The sequence below is a fragment of the Panthera uncia genome, chromosome F1, assembly GCF_023721935.1.
Source record: "Panthera uncia isolate 11264 chromosome F1, Puncia_PCG_1.0, whole genome shotgun sequence".
NCBI lineage: Eukaryota > Metazoa > Chordata > Mammalia > Carnivora > Felidae > Panthera > Panthera uncia.
The window spans coordinates 22509392-22534941 of record NC_064813.1 but is presented as its reverse complement, the minus strand read 5'-3'; the positions used below and the strand labels follow the sequence as shown (position 1 = coordinate 22534941).

Here is a 25550-nt window from a genome sequence, read left to right as displayed (position 1 = left end):
AATCTTGGGCAAGTTTTTACCACTCTCACCCTTGATTTCTATATCTGAAAAGTGGTAATATTTCCTACTTTCTCCTCATTCACAGGTGAGGAGTGGGGGTGCAGAAAAGCAGATAATTTGATCAAGGTCATGTAACTGAATTTGTGGTGGTAAAAGAATTAGAGATGATGTATGTAATATGTAAAACAGTGTCAGTCTCTAAGTGTTCAGGAAGACACTGTATGTTGTTATGGATGCTGTTCTAAAAGAAACTCAAGTGCATTCAGATCAGATATGGGTTATAAATAATCTATGAGCTGAGAACTGCATCCTGTTTCAGATGTTGTTCCCCAGTTCTGATTCCAGAATTCCAAAGTGAAATTTCCAGGTTGTAAACAGCTTGAAGATAGGCAACCATGTTTTTTAATTTTCTCTTCTATTCATAGCTAGTATTATTTTAGTAAAATATCCATTTGAGAAAATAGTATGCATTGGATAAGTACTTATTGATGATTGTGAATTTCTCTTGAAAAGACAAGTGTGGATATTTTTATAAATTAAAAATGGCCATTTTCTGAAAAAGCATTTCCTTTAAGGGCTAATTTCTTCATTCTGTTATTTTAAAAAGTTGCCACTGGAGGATAATTTTAGGACTTTCATTATAAGAGTCTTTTGTTTTCACATTGATATAAGAAAAAAAAAATGAGAAAGCTATAGAGAAAGCTGACCTCTGAAGAATTTCTGTGTGGGGAATTAACTAAGGCACAGAAGTCCATAAACCGTTTTTCTCCATTTAGTTTTTTTTTTTTTTATTTTCAACATACTGTACTTCTAGTTAGTGAAAGTTGGCAGTTCTTTTAGTATCAGGCCAAATTCCATTCTCATAAACTCAGAGTTCATAGGACACAATGAAGTCTAACTTCAACCCTAAATTGAATGTATTTTAATAAAGATTGTCCATTTAGGGCTCAGCTTACCTTAAAACATTCTTTAAGAATAGTAAACTTTAAAGGGAAAAAGAATAGTACATTTTATAATGAATCTTGTAATGTATATCCTAGTTTAAAATAATAGTATGTGTAGTTTTAGTCTGATAAAAGTAATATATCTGTGAATGATGCTGACATACCAATATACCTTTCTTCATTAGAATATAATTTTGTGATATTTAGAGATAATCAAATCTTTATATTTGGAGCAAATGACTTCTTCCTTAGAAACTTAAAATTCCTGTGTTTCATCACTAGAAACTTGTTTGTTTACAAGTAGCAATTAACAAGTGGAAAGAGATTGTCAAATGCATAACAATGAGATATTTTTCTTCCTTCATTATCTTCCTGTGCTTGGTCAGGATTTTTTTTCTTTCACAAGCCCTTTAGAGTTCTGATGCATTGGTCTACCATGTGTCTTTGTCTTTTTGTTCGCTGATGTATCCAAGAGCCTGGAGCAGAGCTTGGCTCGTAGTGGATCCCAAATATTTGCTGAATGAGAGAATAAAGGGTCTCTTGTTCTGCTTTTGGGCATCTTTGGTATGCATCTTGCTTTTTTATACTTACCAAATACATTGTGGGGTTTAGCCGTTATTCACTAGATTTTGACTCATCCACTGGACTCTGAATTATAGTGTGATATCATTTATAGTCACAGCTGTGCTTTGTAATGATAAGAGGGACAGAACTTACAAACTGAGAAAACAATGTAGTCCAAAAAGTCCACACTATAAGGACAGAAGGTAGATTAGTGTCTGCCTGGAGCTGGGATTGGAGGCAAGAACAGAAAGTGACTGCACGTGGGCAGTAGGAAACTGTTTGGGGTAAAGGAAATTCTGAAATTGGATCGTGGTGATCGTTGTACAGCTCTGTAAACTTACTAAAAATCATTGAGTTGTTGAATGAATTTATGGTATGTAAACTGTACCTCAGTAAAACTGTTGAAAAGAAAATAAAACCAAGTTGAGAGTTTAAAATTGTTTCAATTTGTTGCTAATTAGAAAACTAGGATGATGTAATTATTTTCTTTATTTCTTACTTTGGGTAGGACTTATTGCTATAGATAAGTGACTAATTTACCTAAAACCAGGTTTTCTGTGAAGTATTTCAGGACAAAGAAATGTTCATTTTATTCTCTGGTAAAGTACTTTCTTCTGTGATATTGGCTTGGAATTTTTAAGGCTTTTAATATAAAACATCTTGTTTCATCTAATTTTCTTACCATCTTTATTGGAAATAATCCAGAACTATAAAATGAATAGATGTAAATTATTCCACATTGCTGATAGTTTGTTTACATTTGGTTACAAAAGTAGGACATGTTATTTTCTTCCGTTGCCTTTCTGAAAGATTAGTTTATTTAGATTGCTTTGTTTTCGTTGTTTAAAGGAAATTATGGACTCTCCCTCACGTACTATCCTTCTCTCTCCCCACCTTTTTTTTGGTTAGGAGATTATTTGTATTTTAAATTTTGTTTATTTATTTTGAGAGAGAGAAAGAGAGAGCAAGTGCAAGTGGGGGAGGGGCAGAGGGAGAGAGAGAGAGAGAGAGAGAGAGAGAGAGAGAGAGAGAGAGAATCCCAAGCAGTCTCTGTGCTAATAGCAGACATGGGGCTTGAACTCACAAACCGTGAGATCGTGACCTGAGCTGAAATCAAGAGTAGGACCCTCAACCAGAGATTATTTGTATTTTAAAATTACTTGTTGGGAGAAAAAAGTTTTTTTTTTCCATGAAACTATTATTCTTGTGCAGATTTTTGTATTCTGTATGTTTCTCCTCCAGAGTATAGCTAGCCCCTTTAAAAATTTGTACCCTGAAAAATGATTTATGAAAGCTTTCCCACAAGTCTAATAAAAGCCAAATCGTGTAAAGGTCTGATTAAGGTTATTGAGATCAGTTAACTCTGAAGTCCGAAGGTATCAAGCGTTGGCAAGGATGTGAGGACCTCAGACATTGTAAGTAAAAGGCACTTGGATTTTAAGAATTAATTGAGGTGGCTTGATTTCCCATTAGTTAGATCATTGTGCAGTTACTCTGTGGCCTGAAACTATTAGATGGTAATAGTTATGTTACTATTATAATTGATAATATATATAGTGCTGGCTGTCTATCAGACACTGTTATAAAGGCTTTTTTTCTTAAGGAACTCATTTAATTCTGATAAGAATACTATGAGGTGAGGACTATTACCATCCTCATTTAACACATGAAGGCAAAGAAGTCACAACTCCCCCGAGGTCACACAGCTAGAAAATGTAGGCAGGCAGGCAAGGCCCATCATCACTATACCATAATGAAAGGACTGTTTTCCTTCTTTTCTTTTTTTTTCCAGAAGAAAAAAAAAGGCTTCAACCTGAAAGGGTTCAAAAATCCTTAGTATAAAAAAATAAGAGTGGATACTTTAATGCTAGATGGAGAAACATGTTCTTTCATTTCCTTCTTTATTTTTATTTTCCCTTGTTCTCATCTGTTGTTTTTATGTTTCTGTTATTTACATACTTATATTTTTATGTTATTTATGTTCCTTTCCATTGTTACTTTATGAATCAGTATTATTTTCAGCAATGGACATACTCTGATTACTCATGCTTTTTCATAGAATACTAGGCTGATAGTTCAAATAGTATTATTTGACTTTAGTCAGAAATATTTTATTAGGATTTCTTTTATGTGCCTGATAGTTTAATCAATTGTCCACTTGGATTGGTTGAACATTTCTGTGGGAACTCTTCAAGCGTTACCTGCTGCTTAGAAGGTGTGGAGTTTAAATGCACCTTCCATTTCTATCTACCTTTTGAGAAATATGTATTAATTTAACTCAAAAGGTAAATTTCATGTAAGAATGCTTATGGCTGTTGATTAAATGGTGATGCAAGTATCAATATAAATAAGCAAAAAAATTTTAATAAAGTGATGTGTTGAATTAAACTGATGGTTTTATCATTTTTAGTGGATAAATAAAAACCAAAAAGTTTGTGAACATTTTAATAAGCTTATCCTACAATAAATTATCTCACAGTATGGATATATTTTGAGGAAAAGTTCAAGGTGTTATTTTTTTAATCATTCATTCCCATTCCTTTGTTTTTATTTTATTTTTTAGGATTTTGGCCCCTAACAGTAATTTTCAAGATGTTGAGACCCTCTATAACTTCCTAGTCAAGTATGAGGTATGAGAAATATTTTGACTTGTTTATCGTATTTCCACCATAAGCAAGTTTTACTATAAACATGGTAGAATTCTAAAATGCGACAGAATTCTATTTAACTGACATTTGCTTTACATTCTTAAATACCACAGGAGTTTGTCAAAGACCTATTAAACTTTTTCTTTCACTCTTGAAGTAAAAACATAGAGTTCTATAATCCTACACTTTGTCCAACACAGAATTGTTTGTCATTAGGGGTGCTGTTGACATTTTGGACAGGTCATTTCATCATTGTGTGGAACACTGTGGGTATTTAGCATCTCTGCTCCTCAGCTGCTAAATCCCAATATCTGAGTCATTGTGAGTACACCTCACTCAGCTGGCATACACCAGCGGCCCCTCACGAGAAAGCATCACCTCTGTTTAAGAGCCGGTGATCAGGGAAAAGGAAAGCTATAATTTCGTTTCCTCTGTAGCAGCAGCATAGGCCCTGGTGGTGGAGCTTAGAGGTGTGACTCTGATGTAGTTTGTCACGTAACTTGAAGGCTTTCCCCATCAGTGCTGATCCAGGGAAAGTATTCTGTAGATCTTCAGTTTGTTTGCCCATGTTCCTGAACGTTCTTTCTTTTCGTGTGTGTGTGTGTGTGTGTGTGTGTGTGTGTGTGTGTGTGTAATTTTTTTTTTTTTAATGTTCTAAGTGAAGGAATGTGACATTCAAGTCTCACATCTCTTATAGAGTTAAACTTTTTAAAATATATTCCCTTTTATTTCTGGTTTGCTCTTTATTTAACTTTTTGGATGTAACATACAAAGAACACATGCTGGGATCAAACTACCTGTGTTCAAATGTTGGTTCTACCCCTTGTTAACTGTGTGCTCAAAAAGAGTTATTTAGTTCTCTTCGCCTTAGTTTCTTCATCTGTAAAGTGGGAATAACATCAGTAGATAAATTATAGATATTCTTGTAAAGACTAAATAATTTAACATATATGAAGTGCCCCAAACAGTACACAGAGTAAGTGTTCAATGGTGTTACCTATTTTATAGAAAGAGTTGTGTTTTCCATCACTGATACACAATTTTTGAAAATTTAGGCACTGTGCTATTTGAGTTATCTGAGAAAAAGAATCTCTCGGACACCAGGGTGGCTCACTCTATTAAACATCCAACTTCAGCTCAAGTCCTGATCTCACGGTTCGTGGGTTCAAGCCCCGCGTCAGGCTCTGTGCTGACAGCTCAGAGCCTGAAGCCTTCTTCAGATTCTGTGTCTCCCTTTCTCTCTACCCCTCTCCTGCTTGTGCTCTTGTCTCTCTCTGTCTCTTTCTCTCTCTCAAAAATAAGTAAACATTAAAAAAAGAAAGAATTTCTATTAATTTCCAGATTCTGGAAATTTCCAGACTCCCTGCACATGAGTAGAATATAGCCTAAATCAATAGTAAGCCTCAAAAAATATAGAATTCAGTCACTGACTGTGTGCTCCAAGTGTGTCATGACTAATCTTTGTATGATCAATGACTTGTATTTATAGTATTGTAAATTATATCTGAATTGTGATATTTGTGAACTTAAACATATTAGTTTAAATATATTATTAGTTTAATTATTAATTATTATTATTAGTTTAAGCATATTAGCTTGATAGTGTGAAAAAGACATTTCTTTAGAAAATGTCTGTAAATCAAACTTTTTCCTAAATAGACCTTTCCCAACAGTTTATAAACTTAGTATTTAAATGAAAGTGAAGGCTCTTCAGTAAGGGTCAACTATAATATTCAGGTGTTGTTAGAGTTGAATAATTTTTTCTTTCAGCTTGAGTTATTTCTAATGTTCAGGATATAAACAAGATATGGTTGCTTCTACTTTTAAAATAGTCTACCTTGCAGGGGGCGGGTGGCACCCAGGTGGCTCAGTTGGCTAAGCGGCCGACTTCGGCTCAGGTCATTATCTCATGGTTCACTAGTTCGAGACCTGTGTCGGGCTCTGTGCTGACAGCTCGGAGCCTGGAGCCTTCTTGGGCTTCTGTGTCTCACTCTCTCTCTGTCTCAAAAATAAATAAACGTTAAAAAAATTAAAATAAAAATGTCTACCTGGGGCAACTGGCTGGCTCAGTCAGTAGAGCATGAGACTCTTGATCTTGGGGTTGTAGGTTCGAGCCCCACGTTAGGTGTAGAGATTACTTGAAAAGTAAATAAATAGTGGTGCCTGGGTGGCTCAGTCAGTTAGCATCTGACTTCGGCTCAGGTTGTGATCTCCTGGCTCATGAGTTTGAGCCCTGCATGGGGCTCTCTGCCGATAGCATGGAAACAGTATGGAGCCCGCTTCAGATCCTCTGTCCCCCCGCTGCCCTGCACTTCTCCCGCTTATGCTGTCTGTCTCTCTCAAAAATAAAAAAAAAAAACCTTAAAAAAAGTAAATAAAATCTTTAAAATAGTCTACTTATGTGACCCCAGATCTGCTTCAGTCCTTTAAATAGAATTATTTTAACTTCTTTAAAAACTTGTGCTTTTTTTTTTAGAAACGAAATATTGAATGTGTGCATTAGAAATCTTCTAGGGGCGCCTGGGTGGCTCGGTCAGTTGAGCGTCCGACTTCAGCTCAGGTCACGATCTCACGGTCCGTGAGTTCGAGCCCCGCGTCGGGCTCTGGGCTGATGGCTCGGAGCCTGGAGCATGCTTCCGATTCTGTGTCTCCCTCTCTCTCTGCCCCTCCCCCGTTCATGCTCTGTCTCTCTCTGTCTCAAAAATAAATAAACGTTAAAAAAAAAAAAATTAAAAAAAAAAAACCTTCTAAAATGCTAGGCTAGTTGAAGGCTGAATCTATTTTTTTTTAAGATGTTTATTTACTCTTGATATAGAGAGAGAGAGACAGAGTGAGAGTGGGGGAAGAGGAGAGAGAGAGAGAGAGAGAGAGAGAGAGAGAGAGAGAGAGAGAGGGAGGGAGGGAGGGAGGGAGAAACAGAATCTGAAGCAGGCTCCAGGCTCTGAGCTGTCAGCACAGAGCCTGATGCTGGGCTTGAACCTGTGAACTGCGAAATCATGACCTGAGCTGAAGTCCGGTGCTTAACCAACTGAGCCACCCAAGCACCCTGAAGCCTGAATCTATTGATAAGAGCCAGTAGTAGTAGAATTTAGTGTTTGATGGAGAACACATTTTTTTCTTTCCACTTGATCTACAAAATGATACTTAATTCTAATACTCAATTCCACTAACCCCAGAACCATAGATCACTTCTGGTTCTTTGAACAGATTAAGTTGTTAACTACAGGACTAGTATTTTTACACATAGTTCGGTGTTAGCCTAGCATTGTGATCACCAAACTTCTGATTGTTCCTGCTGTTTTTATGCGAACGCTGGAAACTTGACATTCTCTCTCAGAATATGGGTCACTCTAATTGTGCTCTTTCTGCTCATTTGACTTCATATGCATTTTAAGTAACTACATCTTGGTTCTTTTCAGGTAAATAAAAATGTCCAATTCACTGCCCAGGAACTTTATGATTGTGTCTCACAGACTGAGTATCGGTAAGTCCCATCTGTATTTAGATACACGGTTGTCATCAGCTTTTACCGTACATGGCTCCACTTGATGTGTTGGCAAAGGATTCTCTTTATGTCTTTACTACACTCTGATTTTATTTTACCTTTATTAATATGAAATAGTTCATACATACAAAAGAGCTCTGTGCGTGTGTGCGCGCGCATATATAAAAGCAGGTATAAGGTTTAATGTGGCTCTCAAATTTTTTGGCCTGAGGACTCCTTTATATTTTACAAAATTTTGTCTCGTTTATGTAGGTCATCTCTATTTGCTGTATTATAAGTTAGAATTGAAAATTTTTTAAACATTCATTTCAAAATAATAACTAATTAATTACATGTTAAGATAGGAGCATATAATTATGAAAATAATTTTTCCCAAACAAAAAGAGTGAGGTTCTACACTTTGCAAGTCTCTTAACATCTGGTTTAATTGAAGACAGATGGGTTCTCGTAGTTGCTTTTGAATGGTCATGTACCACTGGAAAACTGTTGCACATTCTTGCAAGAATGAGAATGCAAAAGGCAAATCATGTCTTTGTCTTATTATGAAAATAGCTTTGACCCCTTTGACCTCACAGCCCCTTATTTTCCCCACACCATGTTTCAAAGAATAACTAGTATAAAAACTACTCACGCCTACCCTTCAGTTGACAAAACAGACCTTTACCCATCTCTGTGTATATCCTCCCTTTCATCCTCTCCTCAGAGATTTGTGTTTATAATTCTCATCTTTATGGGTATATGTATCAGTAAATATATGTTGATCAATTTCATCTGTTTATGTACGTAATAGTATCATATATGTTCTTTTAAAAAATAATTTTGTTTATTGCATTCATGTGTAATAAAGGGGAAGGAGTAGAAAATCTGATTCTTTAATATTCAAGGTGTATATGTGAAGCCCTCCAATCCTGAGCCCCGGCAAACAAATTCATGAGGAGCAAAAACTCACTTAATGCCATTAGTGTTGCCCTCTGTCTCATACTCCCCGCCTCCCATCCCCTGCTATTATTTTTTGACTTTTGAAAATTATCCATGTTGAGGCATGGAGCAGTAGTTGGCTTGCTAATAGTTCTGTTATGGCATAACATATTCATTCCAAATGATCACCTTTGTGCCGTGCAAAGTCAAGCAAGAAAAGGGCTCTTGGGAAAAATGGGCTGAGGCACATCACTCAAAAACTTAATAAGAAAGCTATTTGAAAAAAAAAAGGAACCTAATCAAAGTCGTATCGGTTTTACACCTGTTACGTGGTTAAGAAATATATGAATGTGATAAAAAAAAAAATCTGACACTTTTCCTTGAAAAAAAGCTGAGGTTTGCATGGGGAAGTGAAGTGGTCCTTGGAAGGGTTGCAGCTTGTGGGTTCATGCAGTGTGGTGGAGGGAGGGTTGTCTGAAGTTGAATGTAAAGTTGCCACACCAAATGTGAATGAGGCACTGGTACATGTTTAAAGTGTGTGCAGGTGTGTGTTTTGTGTATTCCTAAGTAGCTTGGTTTGGCTGAGTACAGTTTTCTCTGTTCATCACTGTTGGATATAAGAAAATGTGAAATTTGCATCATGCTCAAATTCTTTAATATAGCAGTGGTGTTGGAACAAATTCGTGTGTTCAAAACAAGTGCTGTAGCAAAACTGACTGTACTTTCACTGCTGTGTAATATGCCATTTCTATCACTAAACCAGTTTATTTGCTAGTTTTAACTTGCACATGTACCTGTGTTGTTACAAAACTTCATGAGCAGGTGCAATGACAGTGTTAACATCAAAGTAATTTTTCCAAGAAAAATTATTGGGCATGTCCGTTGTAGCTGGAGGTGGGTGAAAACAGTTTTTTTTCTAACTTTAATCTTTAGAGTGTCAATCAGTTATACTCTTATGATAGAACTTCACAAATAGGCCACAGAAAGGTTTGTGTACATGACATTTGTGTCAAAAATATAATGTCTGCAAAATTCAATACTTTAAGAAAAATCATTCACCACAATCAAGTAGGATTTATTCTTAGGTTCGGAGGGTGGTTCAATATTCACAAATCAATCAACATGATACATCACACCAGTAAGAGAAAGGATAAGAACCATATGATCATTCCTTGTCAGGAACAAAACAGGGATGTCTACTTTTCTTACTTTTATGAAACATAGTACTGGAAGTCCTAGCCAAAGCAATCAGGCAACAGAAAGAAATAAAAAGCATCCCAATAAGTAAGGAAGAAGTCAAACTTTAGTTATTTGCAGACGGCATGATACTTTATATAGAAAACCCTAAAGATTCCACCAACAAACTTCTAGAACTGGTAAATGAATTCAGTAAAGTCACAGGATACAAAATCAGTATACAGAAATCTGTTGCATTTCTATACACTAATGATAAGAAGAAAGAGAAACTAAGAAAACCATCCCATTTACCGTTGCATCGTAAACTATGAGATACCTCTGAATAAACGTAACCAAAGAGGTGAAAGACCTTTACTCTGAAAACTATAAAACAGTGTTGAAAGGAATTGAAGATGACACAAACAAATGGAAAGACATTCCATGCTCCTGGTTTGGAAGAACAAATTTGTTAAATGTCTATGTTACCCAAAGCAATTTATACATTTAATGCAATCCCTATCAAAATACCAATGGCATTTTCCCTAGAACTAGAACAAACAGTTCTAAAATTTGATGGAACCACAAAAGACCCTGAATAGCCAAAGCAATCTTGGAAAAATAAAAGCAGAGCTGGAGGTATCACAGTTCCTGACTTCAAGGTATATTACAAAGCTGTAGTGATCAAGACGGTATGGTGCTGGTACAGAAATAGACATACAGATCAATGGAACAGAACAGAAAACCCAGAAATGACCCTACAACTCTGTGGTCAGTTAGCCTTCGACAGAGCAGGAAAGAACATCCAATGGGGAAAAAGTCTCGTCAACAAGTGGTGTTGGGAAAACTGGACAGCGACATGCAGAAAAATGAAACTGGGCCACTTTCTTGCACCATACACAAAAATAAATTCAAAATGGATTAAAAACCTAAATGTGAGACAGGAAACCATTAAAATTCTAGAAGAGAGCTCAGGCAGCAATTTCTCTGACATTGGCCTTACCAGCTTTTTTCTAGATAGGTCTCCTGAGGCAAGGAAAACAAAAGCAAAAATAAACTATTGGGACTACATCAAAATAAAAAGCTTCTGACAGCAAAGGAAACAATGAATAAAACTAAAAGGCAACTTACTTGGGAGAAAATATTTACAAACGACGTATCTGATAAAGGATTAGTATCCAAAGTATATAAAGAACTTCTAAAACTCAATACCCCCCAAAACAAAGAATTCAATTTAAAAATGGGCAGAAGACAAGAACAGACATTTCTCCAAAGAATACCTCCAGATGGCCAACAGACACATGAAAAGATGCTCAACATCACTCAGGGAAATGCATATCAAAACTACAGTGAAGTATCACCCCACACCTGTCAGAATGGCTAAAATAAATACAATAAACAACAGGTATTATCAAGGATGTGGGGAAAAAAGGAACACTTGTACACTGGTGGTGGGAATGCAAACTAGTGCAGCCATTCTGGAATGCCACATGGAAGTTCCTGAAAAAGTTACAAATAGAACTGCCATACAATCCAGTAATTGCACTACTGGGTATTTACCCAAAGAATATAAGAACACTAATTCAGAGGGATACATGCACCACCCCTATGTGTATGGCAGCATTCTTTACAATAGCCAAGATATGGAAACGGCCTAAGTGTCCACTGATTGATGGATAGATGAAGAAGATTTGGTATGTGTGTGTGTGTGTGTGTGTGTGTGTGTGTGTGTGTGTGTGTATACACATACATACACACACACACACACACACACACACATATGAAAAGGAATATTATTCAGCCATAAAAAAAATGAAGTGTTACCATTTGCAAGGACATGGATGGAGCTAGAGAGTATAATCCTGAGCTAAATCAGTCAGTCAGAGAAAGACAAATACCATATGATTTCACTCATGTGGAATTTAAGAAACAAATGAGCAAAGGGAAAAAAATGAGAGACAAAGCAAGAAACAGACTATTAACTATAGAGAACAAACTGATGGTTATCAGAAAGGAGGGGTGGGGGATGAGTGAAATAGATGATGGAGATTAAGGAGTGCAGTTGTCATGATGAGCACTAGGTGATGTATGGGATTGTTGAATCACTATCTTGTACACCTGAAGCTAATATAACAGTGTGTTAACTAGAATTGAAATCAAAGCTTAAAAAATATATAATGTTTGTCAACCTTGGACATATTTTTGAAGGTATAGAAAAGCTCACTGTGGATAACTTAGAAGGCAGAGTTCCTTGCAGGATGGTTCCAGTCAGGTGTCTAAAATTTTTTTGACTTCACTTTACCATTGGAATAGTTGGGAGTTCTTTTTTATGGGTTTGTACTGGGGTCAAAGTTGAATGTTCAGAGTTAAAGTAGTTGTACCTATTTTTTTCTTCTAAGTCTTCTTATGCCAGGGATTTGAACTACAATATTAATTAATAAGCTCCCTCTTATACCCAAAAGGATAATTTTGAAGAGAAATGGAATATATCCAATCTCTTGAATGCACTGAAAAGTGGTGGTTGTTGCTTAGAAGGCTTTTGGTTAGTAGCTTTTAGAGTTGTTACTCTGTGGTTTGTTTTGAAATTGCTGTCTCTACAGTGATCAGTAGCTCTCATACTAGCCTCACATGTGCTCCACAGCTCACAGTTTTTAAATAAGCTGCCAAAAGAGAGAGGTTCTTTCGGTTTCCGTGGTTCGTACTAGACACAGAGCCAAATGCACCAGATGAAAGGAAGCAGAGTTTTCCTGGTGAAAACAGAAGGATTTGACTTACATATAGCTGACCACTTTCTGGAATGCTGAGGAAAATGATTACTTACATTGCCTGAATTTATTAATCTGGTTTTTTTCATTTATAAAGTATTAGTTGCAAAGGAGGACACTGCTGATGTACCCCTTACCACACTTACTGCAATAGGGAAGTCATTAAATTCCTTTTCAAGAACAGAAAACTATTTCCTAGGTTCTGATAAAGCAAGGAGTTAAGGTTTCAGATTGAAAGTAGCTTTGATCAAAAGTTGAATTCCATGACATGGCAGACAGAACCTTGGTGTTTATAAATAAGTTTATAAATATGTTTGTGTTTTATCTATAAATAAGTTTGTAGAGTCTTCAGCAGAGCTTTTGGGCTTGCCAGTGAGGTCTGAGCATTGCTTACCCTGAGCAGACGAGGAGCATGCTCAGAAAATCCAGGATGGTAAATTAATGAGATTATCAAATAGATGACCAAACAGATATCCTGGGTGATATCTTTTATATGTATGAGAAATAAGTTAGGAACAGCATGTAGTTCACTTTGCCTTGAAAGCTCTTGGGCAGTGTGTTCCAGCATGTTTGCGAGGCAGGCCTCTGTGGTCATTTTGTCTGTATGAAATGCAAATTAGTTTGCGACATCAGCCTCATAAAGTAACTGGCATATCCAAACAATATGCTGCCTAACCTAGCATCTGGGTCAGAAGCTGTTTTTTTCCCTTGGGGCAGGTGCTTTTGGGAATTACTGCTTTCTGATGCCAGGAATCAACTCCGTGGTAGTATCTTCCAGATCACATTAGAATTGTGGTTCATACAAGCATGGTTTCTTAACTTGAGTGTCAGCCTCACCTGGGAACTTGCAAGAAATCAAACTAGTAAGGCTCTACCGTGGACCTTCTGAATCGGAAACTCTGGGGTGGAGCCCAGCAATCTGTGTTACCCATCCCTCCAGGAAACATTAAAGTTTGAGAATCCCTGCACTAAATTAATGACCTGGTCTGTCCAAGAAGCCTCAGATAGAAAAAAGCCTTAGAGAAAAATAATCTCAAAACCAAATTTACACCTTTGATGCTTCTGCTTTAATTAGAAAGGGACGCTGTTTTTTGTGTCTATTGATTCAGTAATACTTTGCAGTAAATTTGACTCATTATTTGTGACAGAAGATATTATAAAATAAATGTATAGTTTTTTTTCTTTTTTTAATTGAGATAAAATTCACATAATGGAATTAACACCCATTTTAAAGTGTACAATTCAGGGGCAGTTAGTGCATTCACTGTGTTGTGCAATCCTCTCTAGTTCCAAGACATTTCCATCATTCCAGAGGGAAATTCAGTACACATTAAGCAGTCAGTGTGTGTTCTCCCCTTCCCCCAGACCCTGGCAATCTCTAGTCTGCGTTCTGTCTCTATGGATTTCTCTATTCTGAATGTTTCTTATAAGCAGAATCCTACAACATATGACCTTTTGTGTCTGGTTTCTTTCACTTAGCATGGTATTTTTGAGGTTCATCTACACTGTAGTATTTATCAATCAGTACTTCACTCCTTTTTATGGCTGCACGATGTCCCATTGTATGGACAGACCACATTTTGTTTATCCACTTGTCTGTTGATGGACATTTGGGTTGTTTTCACTTTTTGGCTGTGGTGAATAGTGTTGCTATTTGTGTACAAGTATTCGTTTGAATTCTTCTAGTTCTTTCAAATTTTGGGGGGTGTATATCTAAGAGTGGAATCCTGTGTTTAACTTTTGGAGGAACTACTGCCTTTTTTTCATAACAGCTACACTATTTTTACCTTCCCACCAGCAATATAGCAGTAGATGAGGGTTCCAGTTTTTCCAAATTTTGACAAAATTTATTTTTTTTTTTTTTTTATTTTTTTTTTTTTTTGATGAAGGCTGTCCAGATGAATGTGAAGTATGCTCTCGTTGTGATTCTTATTTGTATTTCCCTAATTCCTAATGATGTGGAGCATCTTTCCATGTGTCTATTGGCTGTCTGTCTTTTTTGGAGAAATGTCTACTCAGGTCTTGTGCCCATTTTTCATTGGGTTGTTTTCTTTCTGTTGTTGAGTTACAAGAAGTCTTTATGGGGAATCTGGATCTAGGCCAGAATCCTATGTGTGATCTTTCACGCCTGCCTATAGGCAGTTCTAAGACTTTGTCTGGCAGGCTCCTTTGGGAAGCTGCCTTCCCCATACCAGATTGGGTATACTCTCTTCTAGAAGAGTGTACTGCACTCTTCTAGAGGCAGCTGTGGGCAATGCTCAGACCGCCTGCCCGTGAGCCTCCACGCATGTCTGCATTCCTAGCCTGGGCAGTTTTCATTTGGAGGCCACCTTATTGGGGACATTGGCTGAGGCACCTCTCAGGCACTTCAGCTGCGACTTTTGGAAGCCTTGGCTGAGGTATTTTTCCCCATTCTGATTCCATGCTTTCCTACTCCTCACTCTTCTCCTTTGCTATGTTTTGAATGTTTATATCCTCCCACTCCCTAAAATTCATATGTTGAAATCCTATTGCCCAATGTAATCTTCTTAGAAGGTGGGGCCTTTGGGAGGTGATTAGGTCATGAGGGTAGAGCCCTGATGAATAGGATTAATGCTCTTCTAAAAGAGGGCTCTCACCAGAATGTGACCATACTGGTGCCTTGATCTTGGATTTCCAGCCACCAGAACTGTGAGAAATAAATCTCTGTTGTCTCTAAACCACCCAGTCTGTGGTGTTTTGTTACAGCAGCCTGAATGAACTAAGACCTCCACCCTCCCTGCCCCTTAGCCCCATGGGTCCGTGAACAGGCAGGAGCCTTAGTTTAGGGATCCTTAGCAGCAGTGAGATGGTAGCCCCTGTCTGCCCTGCGTATCATCTGACCCTCACCCAGTGCCATTCTACGAGAAAAAATGGAGTACTAGGGAGCTGGCACCTTTAATTTTGTCTCTGATTTGCAGTGTTGCAGTAAGTGAATAATGTTGATTTTACTTTCAGTTTGGCTCATTGTCTTCATTAACCACCTTGGCACCTGGCAGCTTGACATGTCACCCGTTCTGAGTACTAGACCCTATCAGATGTATAATTTGCAACTATTTTCTCCCATTCCGTACATTGTCTTTTCACTTTTTTGATAGTGTCCTTTGACACACACACGTTTTTAACTTGATGAAGTCCAGTTTATGTGTTTTTTCTTGTGTTGCTTAGGCTTTTGGCATCATACCTAAGAATCCATTGCCAAAGCTAAGGTCATGAAGATTTACCCCAATGTGTTTTTCTTAGAATTTTATAGTTTTAGCTCTTACAGTTAGGTCACTGATGCATTTTTGAGTTAATTTTTGTATATGTTGTGAGGTAAGGGTCTGACTTCATTTGCATCTGGATGTCAAGTTGTGCTAGCACCAAATGTTGAAGAGATCATTTTTCCCATTGAATGTTCTTGGCACCCTTGTTGAAAATCAGTCAACCATGTAGGTGAGATTTATTTCTGGACTTTATTTCTGTTCCATTGGTCTGTATGTCTGTCTTTATGCCAGTGCCACTGGTTTGATTAAAGTTGCTTTATGGGGCGCCTGGGTGGCTCAGTTGGTTGAACGGCCGACTTCAGCTCAGGTCATGATCTCACAGCTTGTGAGTTCGAGCCCTGTGTCGGGCTCTGTGCAGATGGCTCAGAGCCTGGAGCCTGCTTCGGATTCTGTGTCTCCCTCTGTCTCTACCCCTCTCCTGCTTGCGCTCTCTGTCTCTCTCTCCCTCTCAAAAATAAACATTAAAAGAAAATTTTTCTTAAAGTTGCTTTGTATTGAGTTTTCAAAATTGGGAAGAGTGAGTCCTCTGAACATTGTTTTTCTTTTTCAGGATTTGACTATTTGGGGTCCCTTGCAATTCTGTGTGAATATTAGGATCAGTTTTTGCAAAAAAAATATTACTGGGACTTTGATAGGGATTGCATTGGCCATGTAGATTGCTTTCGGGAGTTATTATCATTGTCCTCCAATCCATAAACATGGGATGCCACTAATTTAGGTCTTTAATTTCTTTTGGCAATGTTTTGTGTTTTTTAGAGTGTACAAGTTTGTGCTTCTTCAATTAAACTTATTTCTGAGTATTTTAATCTTTTTCATGCTATTATAAATGGAATTGTTTTCCTAATTTCCTTTCCTTTTTAAATTTTGTTTATTTTATTTTGAGAGAGTGCAGGCAAGCAGGGGAGGTGGAGAATGGGACAGAGAGAGAGAATCCCAAGCAGATTCCACACTGTCAGCACAGAGCCCCACATGGGGCTCAATCTCATGACTGTGAGATTATGAACTGAGCCAAAATCAAGAGTTTGACGCTTAACCAACTGTGCCACCCAGGCACCCTCATTTCCTCTTCTAATTGTTCATTTCTAGTATATAGAAATACAACTGATTTTTTGTGTGTTGATCTTTTATTTTGCAACTTTACTGAATTAATTTATTAGTTCTAACAGTTATTTTGTGGATTCTTTAGGATCTGTAAATAGAGAATTTCACTTCTTTGTTTACAGTTTGTATGCTTATGATTTGTTTTGTGCCTAATTGTGCTCCTAGAACTTCCAGTACAGTGTTGAATAGAAGTGGTGAACATGGGCGTCCTTGTCATATTGCCGATTTTAGGGAAAAGCTTTTAGTATTTCACCATTGAATATGAGGTTAGCTATCATATACTGTTTTTATTTGTTTTTATTATTATTATTTTTTAGAGCATCCACAAGAGCGGGGTAAAGGAGCGAAGGGAGGGAGGGAGAGAGAGAGAGAGAGAGAGAGTGATAGCGAGAGAGAATCTTAAGCAGGCTCCATGCTTAGCACAGAGCCTGACGCGACTCGATCCCACCATCCTGGGATCATGACAGGAGCTGAAATCAAGAGTTGCACGCTCAACCGACTGAGCCACCCGGGCCCTGTACTGTTTTTATATTAGCATTACATTGTATTCCACTTTTCTTTCATTTGAGATACATACAGCAAATAAATAGAAAAGTTCATAGAGCTGTAAAACATATCCATTGTAGACTTTCTTCTTGTACCTAGAAAGAATTTTAGAAAAACTGCATCCAATATTGTAATTAGATCACTGAAGTTCGCTACTCCCATGCTGTTTTGACCAAATTAGCCATGGAAATGAATCAAATAACCACTGAAAATATTTTTAAATTGATTTGATTGAATTTCCAGTTTATTTCGACCTAGCTGAGATTTGGTCAAAGCAAGTTTGATACTATGATAGGACAATTTAGAGAAATAGAAGTTTTGCAAAAATCTCATGAGCAATATAGAATCACAAAACTAGAAGCAACCTCCAGTCTTGATCTCTGTTCCAGAACCTATTAGGAGTTGGGATTGTTTAGTTTGCAAAAGAGAAATAGGATCACTACAAGGGACATAAAATATTTGTGCTATTAGATAATGACTTTTTTTTTTTTTTTTAACTTAGGCCACTCAGGTCAGAAAATGGAGGTTTTTTTAGGCCTAGTGTAAAGGAAGAACTTCCTAGAAATTAAGAGCAAATATGAAATGGGCTACCTTTCATGATTGTGAGCATTGTCACAACTTGGTGAAAGCTAACATGATATGACTCACAGAAATGCTGCAGAATGGCACAGAAAGGTGTTAAGGTGCCCCCACATCTGTTATTCTGCCCTTCTCCATAAGCCCTCGGAAAAAGGAACTTAAGAATTCCTATCATAATATAGGAAAAACACGTGGTACTTTTGCTTACTGATAAGCAATGACAGCTCACTGCAGCAGAGAGAGTCTGTAAGGTGATAATCCACAGAAAGCTGACCCACAGAGATGAAGAAGATCAAAAGAGGAGACAGCTCCCCTCTTAACTGTGAGAGGAGGGGAAAGAAGACAAGAGACACGACTAGATTCAAAATCTAGTTATTAAGGGAGTGTTTCCCCCCACCCCCCAAATGTGGAATAAATCACCAAGAGCAGGAATGGGGCCTGCCATTTTTGTTTCATTTTTAAGTTTATGAGAAAACATTTACATCTCTCCTCTTTTGGGATCTCCTAGGCTCTTCCAGAAATCATCTTCTGAGTAGTTGTGAAGAATTGAAAGCAACACAACTCTAATTTTAAGCACTGCAAATATAGGAAACAGGAATAGAGTAACACAAAACCAAAAGTCAGGTTTTAGTCAGTGTCAGAGAAACCACACATCTTGAGGAAGTGAGGCTGCTCAGAATGTGGGGTGTTTACTTGTGCCATCCCTACTCCCTCTCATCCTAATCCCTGAGTTCCAGCTGACTTCTTTTTCCTTTGTATCCTACATCAAGGGATCCATGGGGCAGGGGGACAGTGCAGGGAGGTGGCTAGTGGTCCTCCCCAACACCATGGAGATGGCCCAGAGATGATCTTAGAAGCCAAGGAAGTAATAACAGTGTAATTTACACTTAAAAACCCGTCCTTTCTCAAACACCTAATGTGCCAGATGCTTGCTAGATGCCGGATATTCTTCGTGAGCTTCTATAGACCATCTCCCAGTAGATTTAAATAGTTTTGCACGACCCTAGACACCAGATGTAATGGATTGGTGCTCTGATGACTTACAGATCCCACAGTTTGTGAGCCCAAGTCAGCTAATGACAGACCAGCTAGGCTTAGTCTGAAGTAAAATTTTGAGTCAGCCATTACTCCCTGTGTCCCATCGCTGCTTGAGAGTCATTAGTTAATATCCATTTGTTAGTTTAGCAGTTCTTTTTAAGAGTTGAAGCTCTGAAAATATATATAATAAAAATAAATAAAATAGAGAGTTGAAGCTCTGTCAGTTTCCCATTGCTGCTCCATTACATCTCGTAGTATCCTCCAGGCTACCTGTTCTTTAATTCTCAAACCAAATAAGAAGAAGATGTGTGATCTAGGCTCTAGCACTGCTTTACCCTTTGGATTAGAACCCTGGAACATCACTCCATCTCCTGCTGGGAGAATCCTTCAGAGACCATACTAAGGACTATTTTTTTTTTTTTTTATCAGTAAAGTTTTTTTGTTGTTGTTGGTTTTTTTTTGTTGTTTTTTTCAATATATGAAGTTTATTGTCAAATTGGTTTCCAAGGACTGTTTTTCGGCATCCGACTGCGCTTGTTGGCAGCAGGTCTGCCATAGGAACCCTTACTCCTGAATTCTAGGAATTGCACCAAGCTCGCCATGTTGGCTGTCTGAGAATCTGTGCTACTACTGTGTGCTTATCTTCTCATGTTGTTTTGTCTGTGCTAAGAAACTATAACTCTCTTGGTATTTTAATCTTTCAACTATCAAAGAATGTATTTCAAATCCATGTTAACCTGTCGTGTCAAGATTTTTTCATCTATCTGACTAGCCGTCTTGCAGTGATTTAACATTTCTTTATCCTCTAGGGAAAAGTTAACCATTGGATGCCGCCAGCTGGTCGAGATGGAAAATTCCATGCAGCAGTGCAATGCATCTGTCTATATGGAGGCCAAAAACAGGGGATGGTGTGAGGACATGCTTAACTATAGGACCTAAATCCTGATTTATAACTTAAAAGGAATGGCATTTGTCTTCAGGAACAATAGAGTGGCTATCAACCTTTTGAGTCAAACACAAGTCTTGTAAAAAAAAAAAAAAATGTCTCATAGGTGCAAGAAGGTGATTGCTTATTGTTGAAAATCTCATTGAGGTTCTAAAAAGCCTAATGCATCCACTGTGGGATAAACTGTGTACTCAACTCATTGCAGTTGACAATACCTCCCTACCTCTACTCCTGACACTGAGCCAATCTGTCTAAAGAAGGGAGAGCTGTCTTTTTTAATCTCTTAGGGCAGGAGCCACTTTGGCATCTGTGGAAGGCCCAGGGGCACAACATTAGCATCTCTCTCAACCCTAAACAGGAGTACATGGCCAGAAACACTTCCAAACCCCAAGAAAGAAATAGGACAATTAGGACATGGCCATGCTCACCATGCTCCACAAATGAAATCTTACCCTGGGCTGTTTTATGATCACACTATCTCCCATTTAGACCTGGTGAACGTAACATACATCCCTTCCACTTCCCCCAAGGTGATAAAAGTAGAATTTTGACTTCAGCTCCTGCTTACTATATAGTTTCTTTTCTTCTACCCTAGTTTGTCACTTTTCAGTGCATTTCTAATGGAAAAAGCAGAGGAGACCCCTATAACAGACTTCCCTTAAATGTGAAGAGGCATGGATTTATGGGATTGGGTGGCAGTGACTAACGTTTGCCCCTAGCTAAACCAAGTGTTTAATCAACTTATTTAGTTATACATTGGAAATCCTTGTTTAGTATATTATGCTTTTGTTAATACATTAGATTAAATCTAATTTGGTATTCTATGATAAATGTTAATTTATTTTTTACAAAAAAGCAATAAATTTTATTTTTAGTAAGGTTTTGCTTTTCATTTTACTTCCAAATTGTGTTTCTTGAACTGTGTACAAGGTATGATGATAAAAGTGACCCTCTCCCAATACAAGAGAATCTATGCCGGATTCTCAGTGTCAATCTGTGCAGGGCCCCGCCGAGCTTTATGTTTGCATAGGAAGCCACAGCTCTACCTAGGGCTCAAATGCCATCAGGAATATGAGCCGAGCCCCGTGGAATGAGAAGCTTCCAGAGGATCTCTGCTCTCTTTCCTTTTCTTCCTGGAGGAGCCAGAAAAGCATCGCCCTCCCCACCCCTCCAGGTTTTTTTTTTTTTTTTTCAGATTTTTATCCTTCAACTGCTTCTGGTTTGTTACTGGGTTTTGGTTCTGCTTTGTAAACTCCCTCTCCTCTTCCCTCTTTTTATTTAAAAAAAATTTTTTTTTGTTTTTGTTTGAGAAACAGCATGAGCAGGGGAGGGGCAGAGAGAGAGAAGGAATCCAAGCAGACTCTGCGCTGTCAGCACAGAGTCCAAGGTGGGGCTTGAACTCATGAACGGTGAGATCATGACCTGAGCCAAAGTCAGACGGTTAACCGACTGAGCCACCCAGGCGCCCCTCCCCCACTTATCTTTTTAACATAGGTCGTGATCTTTAGGAAATTTCACTCCTGTCACCTGTGTGCTTCCACACATTTCACTTTTTAAAAAAAGTTTGAGGGGCGCTTGGGTGGCACAGTTGGTAAAACGTCCGACTTTGGCTCAGGTCAGGATCTCAACTTTGTGGGTTCTAGCCCTGCATCAGGCTCTGTGTGGACAGCTTGGAGCCTAGAGCCTGCTTTGGATTCTGTGGCTCTCTGCCCCTCCCCTGCGTGCACTCTCCCTCTCAAAAATAACATTTTTAAAATGCTAAAAAATAAAAATAAAAAAATAAAAGTTTGGGGGGGGTGGAGGGAGGGGCAGAGAGAGAGAGACAGGAAAGATTCCCAAGCAGGCTCTGTGCTGGAAGTGCAGAGCCCAAGGCAAGGCTTGAACCCATGAACCATGAGATCATGACCTGACCTGAAACCAAGAGTTGGACGTTGACTGAGCCACCCAGGTGCCCCTACACATTTCACTCTTATGCATGTAGACTTTATCTTAGTCTGTGTCTTTTACAGTGTACATTAATTTGTCAATTACTTCAACCTTTTTCATTTTTTATTTTGAGATGTGAAGATGTTCTGACTTTCTAGTCTTCTTTCTTTTGATTTATAAACTTTCTTTTAAAAATGTTTAATGTTTTTTTAAAATGTTAGGTTTTTCTTTGTTGCTGTATTTTCTAATCTTAATTTTATACTTTCTAATAGTCCAATGCAGGAGGTGAGGGATCCCTTTCCCCCACCCTCTACTCGTTTTCTGGGTCCCCCACTCTGGATTGAAATAACTCAGCTGACAGAAGGATCATAAGCTCCACCTTGTAGAACACATTTGTTTTAATGGAAGAATTATTAGATCCTTATGAGAGGAACTTACAGTTCTAAAATCTCCATTCTTCAATATGTATGGCTATCATATTTTGGGCGGAAGCCATCATATGTATGCCAGTAGGAACAAATGAGCAAAGTCACACCAGGGAAAGGGCTCCCTTGGCCTTAGGAGTTGGTGATAACTTCATGAGGGCCATCCAGGAGTATTATTCCAGCAAAGTTATGGGCACTATCTTACATTAGTAGACTTTTCCAGCTTACTGTTACAAAACAGAATCTACTTCTCTCCCGAGAGGACTAGGGAGGACCCTTTGGGTGTAGCCACCCCAGCAATTCCAGCATTCTGGGCCAAAGGAATGCTGGTTCTAAGAATTGGGGCTGGGGGCTCCTGGATGGCTCAGTTAAGCATCCAACTTCACCTCAAGTCATGATCTCACAGTTCCTGGGTTCGAGCCCTGCATGGGGCTCTGTGCTGACAGCTCAGAGCCTGGAGCCTGCTTCAGATTCTGTGTTTCCCTTTCTTTCTCTCTGTCCCTCCCTCACTCATGCTGTCTCTTTCAAAAATAAACATTAAAAAAAAAAAATTTTTTTTTAAAGAATTGGCTTCTGTTGTGCCCCACTGGGAATGTTAGGACCTGTAGTAGGCAATTGGGACTGCACAGACTAGAATTTAACAGATGAATTTCACTTTCCCATTTTGGACTTTGTCACCTGAAAGACAGGGGACATAAAGCTCATTTACTTTATCTTTTGACCATCACCTTGAGAGAGAACAGAAGTCTTTTTACCTTTTCAGGGTTGATCCAGGTTTATTTAGATGGTGTCTTGGTTGGAGCCTAGGTCACTGTTCATACTCCTTTTGACAGCTCCACCCTAGCCCACCTATCTGTTGGAGATCCCCCCCCCCCACCTTTTTTTAACATTTAATTTGAGAGAGCGAGAGAGCACGCGAGCACGCGCGCACACCAGCATGTGAGTCTGGGAGGGTAGAGAGAATCTCAAGCAGGCCCTGAGCTGTCAGCCCAGAGCCTGATGTGGGCTCAACCTCACCAGCTGTGAGATCATGACTTGAGCCTAAAACAGGAGCTGGACACTTAACTGAGACACCCAGGCACCCCTTGGAGCCCTTTTCAAGCCTACTTTTTTCATTCCATGAGGATAAATTTACCTCTTCTTTAAGAAATAGATTTCACTTTTGAATAATCAAACACATCTTCCACTCTCAGGAAGTCATGCCACCCAAAGCCCTTTGCTGATTTAGACAGGCCAATCAGCCTCCCAATTGACGGCTCTTTGGCTATCCTGCCAAAAAAACCCACTCCAGTGAAAACAACCCCAGTTATCAGCTATGAAACTGGAAGGTGAGGTGGTAGACACCCAGACCCCAGCTAGTTGTTTGGCTCAGTTCCGCTAACTCAAACTGGTGTTAACATCCTATTCTTTAGGAGTTCTAATCTTTACTTAGCTTCTGCAACTCTACTGTAGACTGATGGTCATGGGCTAAACTACATTAGGTTTGTATATAATCCTTGCCAGTAGAATCAATGGTTCCCTACTGGGATTTCTAGGGAGGTAAAATACAAATATCTCTTAGTCCCCTTTTTAAAGCCTTTTCTTTTAAAAGGTTTGGCACCCTTTTGGTTAAGCTAGAAAGATAAAACCTTTTTAAGTGCAGTTTTGAGTTTTTTCAGAACAAATAATCACCAGCTCTCGTGCCCTTTTGTAGTCAATTCCCATCCACACCCCAGGAAGCCATTCAGGTGTCTGCTATCGCTGGTTTCCTCTTTTCCAGAATGTTATGTAAATGCCTTGAGGTTGGCTTTTCACTTAGCATAATGCTTCGGGGATGCATCCATGTTGTTTTTAATCAGTACTTCATCTTTTTTATTCCTAGGTAGTATTCCATTGTATGGATGCACCAATTTATACATTCACCAGTTGGAAGGCTATGTTGACTTATTTTTGGTGACTGAATAAAAGCAGCTACGTTCACATGCAGGTTTGTGTGAACATTTTCATTTCATTTGAATCAATTCCTAGGAAAAGTGATTACTGTATCACAGGGCATTTAATTTTGTCAGAAACTGTCAAACTTTTCCAAAGTGACCTTACCATTTTGTTAATTCCTCCAGCAGTTTCTCGGCATCCTAACCAGAACTTGGTATTTTTAATAGGTATGTCATTTTGCTTTTTACATTTTCCTACTGATTTATGATAACATCTTTTCATGTTTGTTTTGAAATCCATTTATTTTCTTTGGTGAAGTGTCATGTTCAAATCTTTTGCCAATTTTTTTTTTTTTTTTTTTTTTAAAGTTTTGAGTTCTGGGCACCACTTATCAGGCACATTCTTTCAAGCCTGTACCTTTAAAGACTTGGTACCATTTTTGCTTAAGATAGAGACAGCACTTGCTTATTGCAGGAGGTAGATATTACTTTGATTTGGGAGTAACCTTACTAGATACTTGGCCCTGCTAATTACTGGACTAGTTGCATTTGGTAGATGCCTTTCAACATTTTAATACAGCCACTCTCACTCTGAACTTGCTGTAGGTCAGTTCATCTCTGGGTCATTCCCTCATTTCTTTCATTCATCCCAGCTTGGTATTGTGTGTGCCTTTTCTCCAGGCTAAAATTTCTTCCTTTGCTCACTGTGAGCAAATGTGTAGCCATGCACCCAGACATAGGTCCTTCTTAGATTTCCACATGATTATCAACCCTGTACACACTGAGGTTTTTGCTTCTCTCTCAGTCAACCCCCAGTGAGGCATGGAGCTATTAATAGTGAAGTTTAAATATTTTGTGGCCACTATTGCTGGTACTTGTTGCTAAGCATCATTTTACAACTGAGAATGTTCTGGTTTTATTATGAAAGAAACTGGTGCTTCATAGTAATTACTTTTTAACCTACAGAGGATTCAACTTTTTTTCCTTGATTTAAAAAAAAAATGAATTTGATATTGTGTAAGGTGTACAGCTTACTTTGATACATTTATATATTGCAACATAACTGCCAGCCATGGAGTGATATTTATCACATTACATAATTATAGCATAACATTATCTATATTCATTATACCATGCATTAGGTCAGGTTTATTACTTCTTACAAATTTGTACCCTTAAATACCACCACTCTTCTCTCTACCTCCCTCACCCCTGGTAACCACCATTTTACTTTTTTTTTTTTTTTTTTTTTTTTTTTTTTTTTTTTTTTTTTTT

At 38.2% G+C, this 25550-nt stretch overlaps 1 protein-coding gene across 3 annotated transcripts in view; it reads left to right on the top strand.

Moving 5' to 3' along the window:
- The window catches only part of SWT1 (SWT1 RNA endoribonuclease homolog), a 102600-nt gene extending 78276 nt beyond the window's left edge, over positions 1 to 24324 (top strand). The window contains exons 17-20 of one of the 3 annotated variants that reach the window (XR_007458736.1): positions 4072 to 4138; positions 7576 to 7640; positions 19875 to 20127; positions 24224 to 24324. Coding sequence is in view for 2 of the 3 variants with exons in the window: in XM_049634071.1 (XP_049490028.1) it covers positions 4072 to 4138; positions 7576 to 7640; positions 19875 to 20004 (262 nt within the window). In the remaining variant the exon portion in view is untranslated. Of the gene's footprint in view, positions 1 to 4071; positions 4139 to 7575; positions 7641 to 19874 lie in introns of all 3 variants that reach the window. The other 2 variants (XM_049634072.1, XM_049634071.1) reach the window with 2 other exon arrangements.
- Positions 24325 to 25550: the final 1226 nt, after the last annotated feature.